This window comes from Bactrocera dorsalis, chromosome 4 (assembly GCF_023373825.1).
Source record: "Bactrocera dorsalis isolate Fly_Bdor chromosome 4, ASM2337382v1, whole genome shotgun sequence".
In the NCBI taxonomy this organism is placed as follows: Eukaryota; Metazoa; Arthropoda; class Insecta; order Diptera; family Tephritidae; genus Bactrocera; species Bactrocera dorsalis.
The window spans coordinates 50,845,577-50,854,797 of record NC_064306.1 but is presented as its reverse complement, the minus strand read 5'-3'; the positions used below and the strand labels follow the sequence as shown (position 1 = coordinate 50,854,797).

Sequence of the window (9,221 nt, the reverse complement as noted above, 5' to 3'; positions counted from 1 at the left end):
CGTACGATTTCCTCCGTTTATTCGGTAAACCGCCATTTTCAATTTCAAGAAGTGCAGTTATGTTTAGTGAGTGCGGGGTTTTAATAAATTTCGGAAAGTGATTAGTGTAAGTGTTTTTAATATGTAAATTAAGTGTTATAATAGTATTTATGTGATAGTGAATGTATAAAATATAGTGAAAGTTAGTGAAGTGTTTTATTTAACGAAATTCCTTCGACATTGGAAACGCAATCGAGCTTGGGGTAAGTTTGTTTAATAGAAATTGGTTGAATTCTTTCATTACGAAGTCTTTCAATTAGTACAAAATCCTATAACGATTATACTGCTCAAATGTACATCTAACTAAATTTATTTGCCATCTTTAAATTTCGTAATCGTTGAAAACGCTAAATAGTAAGGCTGAATGAATGAGTTGCATCTTAGGTTATGTATGCAAATTTGGTTGGAGACCTATCCTGGTTTCACTTCTTCAATATGTGTAGCTATTAATACATATTTCTTCCTTCGTTTTACCTATTCCATAGAGATAATCACCTGTAATTCAAACTTCCCTGCAATAAAATAAAGTAAATTGTGCACACTCAGCTGAATTGTTTCGCTTTATTGTTTGTTTGTATTTCGTTATCCGCACTGATTCATTTACTATTTAAATTTAAAGAGTAGGTTAATTAAATATTTTATAATTATATAATAATAATGATTTACTATAATACGGTACAATTGGTGTTGGTGTTGTTTTCTTCTCAGCGTGTGGAAGAATATGTATGTAGAATAAAAAATTCTTAATTGCAATAAGAAAAGAAGAATATTAAGTATTTCGTATTACATTAAAGAATAAACATAATATTCAGAAACAATAATGAAATACGTATTATTATATTAGGTATAATAAAAGGAATAGATGAAATCACAATTAAAATAGCATAAAAGTTGTACTCGCCTTACAAAGAACTTTCGATAAGATTTGCAGATAGTTAGATAAAATTATTTTACTTTTTTTTTAAGAAACCGATTTATATTTTCGAATTTATTTAGTCCTTAATGCAATTGAGAGGAATGATTTTATGTATGTTTGACGTAAAGCATACTGAACGACAATTATTTGTTATTTTCGCATTTGTAAGCAAAGTTAAACGAATTTTAAAATAAGCTTCACTTATTTTTTACATACTTAAAGAATTGCTTTAAACTCTTTTTCTATATACTATGTTTACTAATATTTCAATTACAAAATTAAATTAAAATATGTTACATGCAAAATAATAAATGACATAAAAGAAAGTAGAACATTTTTTTTAAATAATAAAATATACATTAAATTTGCGTGTACATGTTAATATTGGTAGATAATACATTACAAAAGTTTCGCGATCTAAATTTTCTTAACGATTTCTAACGCACCAATTTTATTGGACCTTCCGGGCACTGATATTATTATTTATTTATGTTCATTATAGAACTTGAAGAATTGCACTGTTATTTTGGAATTTTTTTCTAACAACAGCACCGTTGCTCTTCATTTCCATTTATATATATACTTTTTTATACTGCACATTTGCCAAAAATACAAAAATGCTTAATATTGTGTTCCACGCTTCCTTTTTTTTGAATAACTACGACAAGCATATTAAATATATATAAACACGTTTTAATTTGAATGTGTCAGACACAAATCAAATTTCAAATATTTTCAGTGTTTGTTGTGTTAATTGTTAGCAACTTTGGCTGCTAGCGCATTACATCGCCTTATTTTTAATTCGAAATTATCTTATATCCTACATATTTATTTGCCGCTATTAATTGGATTTGCATTCACAATAACATTCGCATTAACGGGTACTAACTCAGGCACCGATGAATGATTACTACTTTGACTTATGTTGCGTGTATGCTTGTCGCTGTCCTCATTAACACTATTCGAATTTGAATATTGCGCTTGTTGTTGTTGCAATTGTTGTTGTGGCGCTTGTACTTGTGATGTTGGCTCCGGAAAGACGGGCGGTACAGTATTGGCCGTCGAAATAACAGGTGTTTGTACCATTGGTGTGGGTGGTGAACGTCCCATTTGATGTGGCGAACCCGACATTTGCATGTGATATCTGTGTATTCGAGTTTGGAGTTTAGTATCTTTAAACTTTGTAGAATATATCATTAATATTTACCTATAAATATTTTCTGTGCTTTCGACGACGCCTTGTGTTAGATTTAGACTGCGACCTTTAATACCGCCAGCATCTTTCGGTGGTGGTGACCACCAATTGAATACACGCCCAACAACTGGTACATGCCTCAATATGCCTTCCTGCCACATTTTCTCTTCAGTTTCGCGCATTAAATCGGCAGTGGCAGCCTCTATGCCCTATAATGGATGAAGAGAAATCTTATTACTAAATACTTTGCAATAAAAATAAAATTATAATAAGTTATGGAGGATTAATAAAAGGAAAAATAATAATATATATATAACAAAATAAGAAATTCTATATTAAACAAATTGCATTATAAATTTCTTAAAAATGCACACCCACCTTCTTTACAATTTCCGACATTGTATCCAATACTCTAGAATTTTCCTGTACACTCTGGCCCACCGAAACAACTAAATCCAACAGCTCCTCCACCTCAGTTTCATGCGTAACCATACCGAAGCGCACACAAATCAGCCCATCTGCGCTCTCGCCCAGCGAGAAGGCATTGTCAGTCGATTTCAATGCTTCCACGAGATCGGCATTTAGCTTATTCAATTCAGTTTTGGCTTGATCTGTGAGTATAGACTCCCAACCCTCGGGTACAAAACGCACACCACCCATACCGGCCCACTCGGGCAGATCAACCAAACGCAACACATCGCTCTTCCCAACCCACTCGATAAATGTCGCTTTATGCTTTATGGTTGCACGTAAAATATCAACGTTGCCTTCGAGATAATGTGCGAAACCCTCCAAATTTTCAGAAGTTGGTGGTTGCTGGCCTAATCCCAGTTCCAACGGGCAATAACGTACGCATGTGCCTTGTGTAGGATGTTCAATTATTTCGAAATCGAACTGGGTTGAGAAATAAAGTTGTATTTATTAACAAAATAACATATGAAAAGCGAAATTATTTGCTCACCATTGGACAATCACGCTGCATTAATTGCCCCAACCACGAATTCAAGCGATCAAAGTATGTGGCATTGTCAACCTTCTCCAACGCCTTCTCTCTGCTCTCTAATGTTTTCAAAGGTTCGTTATCAGTTTTTCCCACTGACGCTATAGATGTACTGCCATCAAATTGAAATACGACTACAGGTGCAACGGTCTCGAAAAGCAACTATTTGTGGTGTTGTTAGTTATAATTAAATTTGGTATGAACTTGAAAAGTAATTTGTTTTTGAAAAAATATTTACATTAGCGTCTAGCGGCTTATTGATGACATCGTTAAGTGTAGTGCCTGATTGGCCGCCCGGGGCACGACTCTAGAAAGCGGAAATATATATTAGAAGAAGTCATTTTAATTATTTATGTTAAAGTAACGAATGTTTTTCTAGTATGGAAATTTTGTTTTAGTTTGTCGTTGGTTCTTAGTACAAAGCATTTATCAATAGATGTGAAACAAGAAAAAAGATTGTACCTTTGCCTTAAACAATACAAATTTCGTGAAGATATCTTGTCAGTCAAAAAATATTTCCATATAACTTTATTTTGATCGGTCAGTTTGCATTTTAGCTGTGTGTTATAGTGGTCCGATATCGATCGTTGTTATAAATGAGCAGCTTCTTGCGGAGTGAAGGACATGTGCAAAATTTACGTTACGTATAAACGGACCGATGGACGGACAGACAGACAGACATTACAAATCAACTTAGCTCGCCACACTGATAATATATTTACATCCTATATGTAGTTATTTTAAAAGGTCTAAGGTATAAAAATTCAATATTCAGAACTAAAACAGTTATTTTTGTATCCTTCCGGATGCCTGTATTTGCAAAATAAAAATCATTTTGGAAACTTTTCAGTCACGTGATATGCAAAAACATGTTTATCTTACGACTTTGATTTGAACTTCCTTTTTTCCAAAATAAAAAACAGCTTTACTAAACCTAACGGAATTTTAATTATAACCGAACATAGTCACTTACCGTAACATGTACAAAAAAAGAAGAACGGAACAATTGCTTTGCGATAGTGCTTATCAACGCGTTTGGTTTAACCCAAAAACAATTACCTTATAATTATGCTTTCTACTCAAACAATAGCGATAAACTGCGATTGTTAAAACAAACAATGACACGTTTTCTTTAACAGTTTCGCGATAAATAACAACACACAAATGGATGAATTTGCGTAAAATTTAATGCGACTATTAACATCACTTTTCTTGTCTCACAACTTACCACTACACGCATACCCTCACACTTGGACGTGATCTCGAAGAGAATGCTACACGTTTGGAATGCAACATGTATACGTTCCGCTATCGCATCACGTCCAAGCGCTTGCAGACTAGTCCATAGTGACAGTGAATGTAGGCGACGCGATAAAATTGGATCCGATTCGAAGGCGGTCAATGCAGAATTTTGCAATTGACGATGTAACAGCTGCAAATGGGGAAAAACATTTTATTTTTATCATTAGTATGTCTGCTTAAAGCATAATTGTCATACAACTTACCACTATCGGTAGGCTTGGTACGCCCAACCAACTGCCCAAATTCAAAACAATTGAGTCAACAATGTCACTGATCTATGAGCGGGAAAGGGAAATAGATACGCAGATAAGATTATTTGTAATAAAAAGTTGTGTTATCATAAGACAATTAAATATAAATCATGCTATAAATATATATGTATATATAGTTACGTGTCAATTAAATATTAACTTGTCTTGAAATGATGAGTTGGATTTACAAGCGCTACGTGGGTTTAATTTGAAAGAAAATTGTTTTTAATATGATTCATAAATTGGTATATATTAGTGAATAAATAAAAAAAAAAACACTTTGAAAGTGTTGATAAAAGGATGCTTTGTTAGCAATTGCAGCTACATTTTTAGTAGACAACACCTTAACGGACGGACGGACAGACAGTAACGTGCACAGAAACTTCCATGCAAAATTTATGTTGTATGCTTGTTATTTGTTGCATAATTTGTGTTGTAACTTGTAAATTTAAAGTTATCGTAACTTTTAGTTCTATTAAGGCAAAAAATATGTTCCACTTGCTTCAATTCTCTGCTCAAACCTGATTTTTAGCAAAATCTATTTCGATTGTGATACCGCATCACCGAAACTTCGCCAAAACTACTCACCGTATTTGGTCCTTGTGCACATGCCAACGCCGCTAAAGCATGCCCGGTGGCATGTAACCATATATTGTGCGTTCGGCAGATGTCACTCATGCGTTGTAAATTATCCACATAACCACTTATTGATGCACCGACATCGGCCACCACCATTAGTGGTGTATGATTGGCACTCAAATCAACTTGCACTTGTTTGAGCAGCAATGACAAATCCATTGTGCCGAAAGTGCTATTGGTTGGTATTAGACGTATCGCATCCAATGGTATACCCAGCTGACGGCAAGCATATTGCAGACGTATTGGTGTTATATTTTCGGAAATGTAGAAACAGGGATGCGCCAATGCTGGTATGCCACCCTCGAGATAGCCAGGACAACGTGCCACTATCGCTAAGCGCACAGCGCGTAGTATAGCGTCAGCGTTGTCTGTGTGAAAACTACTGGCCGGATCGAGAAAACGGAAGAGCGCACCCAACCAGCGTGTGGTATCGCCGGCAATGCTGCTCGAAACACGTACCAAATGCTGGCGATCCAAATGTGTCAGATAGGCGACAATGCTGTGTGAGATGAGCGCCAATTGTGCTACATCATCAAGGCCGGGTAGCGGAAATACTGGATCATTATTAGAGTCTGAATAGGCTATGAGATTTTCTAGTGAATTCAATATGTCGGCTGGTGGTATACAATCGCCATGCAATAGTGTTGTGTGCTTTGCCGAAGTCGGCATGTCGAGTGGTGTGTCGGCGACGTTTCCTAAGTTAGCATTGTGACCGTCAACAGCATCAGCGGTGCCCACTTCCAGCTGTGCTTCGGCTGCTTCTGCAACTGGCGCTGTTTTAACATTTTCCAAACCGCGTAGCACTTGCGCTGACTTCAATTCGAGTTCAGCTAGACCGGAACGAATCTGCGTTGTTTGTTGGAAGTTATATTAATCACGCATTAAATACAAAGTTCGAATATGTGGTAACTTACACTGGAGGCGGCTATTTCTGCCACGCGTGGCTCTTTTACAAGCTCATCACCCGCGCCGGACGACATACTTTTTGTAATGTTGACTTTTTACTTTTACACAAACACTGCTCCACTTTGCACACTTCAGTTTTATAATCTATCAATTATTTTGCGGTTTTCAACTGCACCACGTACTTCGTGGCACCATAAATTGATTGGCGAGTCTTTGGTGTACTTAGTACGTTCTTTTTTTAATTAGTTAAGCCGTGGCGTAAGCACTTTACTATTGTTTTGTGTTGTTGGTTGATTTTATTTGTCCAGTTGGTGCTCCGTGGCCCAGTTATAATTTACTCTAATCGCTGCTGTGGATTTTAATTTCTGCACTAATTCTATTGCTGTCGTCGTCAGAAATTTCACTTATTCTAACTATTGCTTTTGTTCTTGCTTTATGCTGACATTTCCTTTGGAGATATTGTTGTGTTGTCATTTTTTTGACATTTCTATTTTGATTGCATATTCGTTGAGCGAGAAAACAGAGAGGATGTCGGCGAGTACTTTTCGTTAACAGAGAGGGTAAAATCATTGTGGAGTTACCCAGTAAGCAATTTTACTGGTTTTTGATTTAACAGTTTATAATGCTTAGTAAAATCTTGAGGATTTTATCATTTTATATAAAAATGAAATATGTATAAGTGTATTTGGTTTATTTTAAAAATTTTTCGAAGATAATTGTAAATGATGGGATTATTAAAATATTGTTTTGAAACCTGATTTAATTAGGAAGGTTTAGCGTTTCATTGATACCGCACGCGCTTTGTCTGCTTAAAAATATCTGTAATCCAAAATTTATGTAAATTTATTACTACTAAAGATTAGGTTAGGTTATACTGACAGCATGTAGCGCAATACATAGCTTACTGTTTTATAGAAACGCTAGATTAATTTGACCTGAAATGTTCGTCCTACAGGACGCCAACGCTTTTAGCAAATTATAGAAACTACTTGCTTTCTAATTTCGATACTTGAACTGCGTAGTTCCTAAACATCTACTAGCTCTAGAAAATGCTGGAAAGAAGAATAGGAAATGTTATAGCGTCCCTCTCATGCCTACTTCCCCGCACTTTCTACATGTTTTCGTTACACATGCCTATCCGGTTCCCACTTGAGGCCAGTAGGCTGTCACCTGTTAATAGGCCAACAACCGCTTCGAAGTCCTTTTGAGACCGTGTGATTAAAAATCATACGTATTTTTCTTCTTATATGTGATCTTGGCGATCCTGCCCTGAACCGTCCGTCAGCCTTTTCAGAAACTTTATTGTATATCATTTTTAGTGATTTCCGTATTTCCTGTACTAGTTCGCTTGCCAGGCGCATGGCATTTTTGACAATTCATTCTTTTCCTGGAATGTTATTGTGGCCCGGGATCCACTGTGTATGGAGCCGATTTTTAGCATCCCCTATACATATCTATTGTCTCCCTGCTTCTGAGTACATTTCCTGACATAATGCGGTGGAACTTATTGCCTAATTACCAGCTTGTTATCGACATACTTATATAGGGTTCCAATACCTTATGTCGCTAAAGACTAATGTATAAGGCCAGGCAAAAAGCACCATGTAGACCCTAGAATCTTTTTACATGCAGATAGTGTACCATTTTCACTTTCTTCTCGATAATGAGTTTCCCCATCAGTTCGCTATCCAAAAATACTCCCAGGTACATGGTTTACGCTTTAAATGTTAACTCAAACACGCTCAGTCTCGGGGGTTTCCATGTCCAGAATCTGTACCTCCATGTAAAGAGTACTTTATCCGTCTTATGGACTTTTATCTCTAGGTCGGCCGATATCGCCCATCGTTGTATTATCCTTAGATCGTTGTTTATTACGTTATTGATTATGTCTGGGAACTGCCATGTCACTAGTATAGCTACGTCGTCTGCAAAGGCTATCAGTATTATTACTATACTACTACAGAAAGGACTACTAAAAATTAACATTTTTGACAAATGCCGGATTCCTAAAACAACGTCGAGATTTTAGAGTAGATTGAAAAATCAAAACTATTATTAATAATCTTATTCCTCCGATAAAAAAATATCTTATATCGGTCCAGTCGTTTTGGAGAACCTTTCTGCACAGACTCTACAAATAGTGTTTCGAGAAAAATGTGTTTAAAGATTAGGCAGCCAATTACACTAACATTTCCGAAAATTTTTGAGCGATTATTTTTTATAACTTTCGACGTGGATTAACTCAGGAGTAGTGTATCAATGGACTTAATTAAATTTTCGGCAATGACTCGGCATCCAGTGTTTATCGATGGTATGGTGAATTCATAGATCACTACAAGACGAATTTCGTGAAAGTCGTCCAAAATCAATTGTTGTTTTGGGAACTATTGATAGTGAACTATGATTGGAAGTTACCTCAATCAGAGTGGAAAAAGTGCTTCGAAAATTGGTTCAAAAGCATTCAAAAGTACCCATAGGTCGTAATGGAGACTAAATTGAAAAACAATAAAACGATTTTCGATTATTTAAATTTATTTTGTTTTCTAATCTCGACATATAAAAGACTATCTAAATAAGAGGTTTGCTTTCAGAAACTTAACAGAAACCTAACCCTCCTAAAGTCGAGCTTTGTCGTTTGTTAAACAATAAAAAATGTTATTATTTTAATCTAGGAAAAGTTCTGGATCATACATATTCTGGGTAGTCAAAAAAATATTTTCGTATTTCTAATCAAACTTCAACATATTTTTTTAATATTTATAGTGAACTTTAATGAACCAAATATGTACCATTTTGGTCGACCACTTTTTGCCATTTTTCCGGCATAGAGGCATTATTCTATCAGTGTAATACGAAAAGACTTTTTCGACTAGGTCTAAAAACACCTAAAATTGGACCGGAGTGTTACAGCAGTTTGGATTTAATTCAATTTTGCGAAAAGTTAGATGGTTTCAAATTATTCGTATTTAAACA

At 35.5% G+C, this 9,221-nt stretch overlaps 1 protein-coding gene across 1 annotated transcript; it reads right to left on the bottom strand.

The window, feature by feature from the left end:
- Window positions 1-571: 571 nt before the first annotated feature.
- LOC105227508 (pyridoxal-dependent decarboxylase domain-containing protein 1) lies at window positions 572-6,689 on the bottom strand. Its single transcript, XM_011206869.4, has 9 exons — window positions 6,257-6,689; window positions 5,292-6,188; window positions 4,656-4,727; window positions 4,379-4,582; window positions 3,389-3,457; window positions 3,112-3,312; window positions 2,529-3,044; window positions 2,163-2,359; window positions 572-2,099 (listed from the first exon to the last, which is right to left on the bottom strand). Exons 1-9 carry the CDS (start codon window positions 6,320-6,322, stop codon window positions 1,784-1,786), a joined length of 2,538 nt encoding a protein of 845 aa, XP_011205171.2. The 5' UTR covers window positions 6,323-6,689; the 3' UTR covers window positions 572-1,783.
- Between the last annotated feature and the right edge of the window lie 2,532 nt (window positions 6,690-9,221).

Coding starts and splice junctions, on each gene's coding strand:
- LOC105227508 (XM_011206869.4), bottom strand. CDS start 6,322: ATGTCGTCCGGCGCGGGTGATGAGCTTGTAAAAGAGCCACGCGTGGCA. Junction 4,728..5,291: donor GTGCACAAGGACCAAATACG/GTGAGTAGTTTT, acceptor TCCCGCTCATAG/ATCAGTGACATTGTTGACTC. Junction 2,360..2,528: donor TGTCGGAAATTGTAAAGAAG/GTGGGTGTGCAT, acceptor CATCCATTATAG/GGCATAGAGGCTGCCACTGC.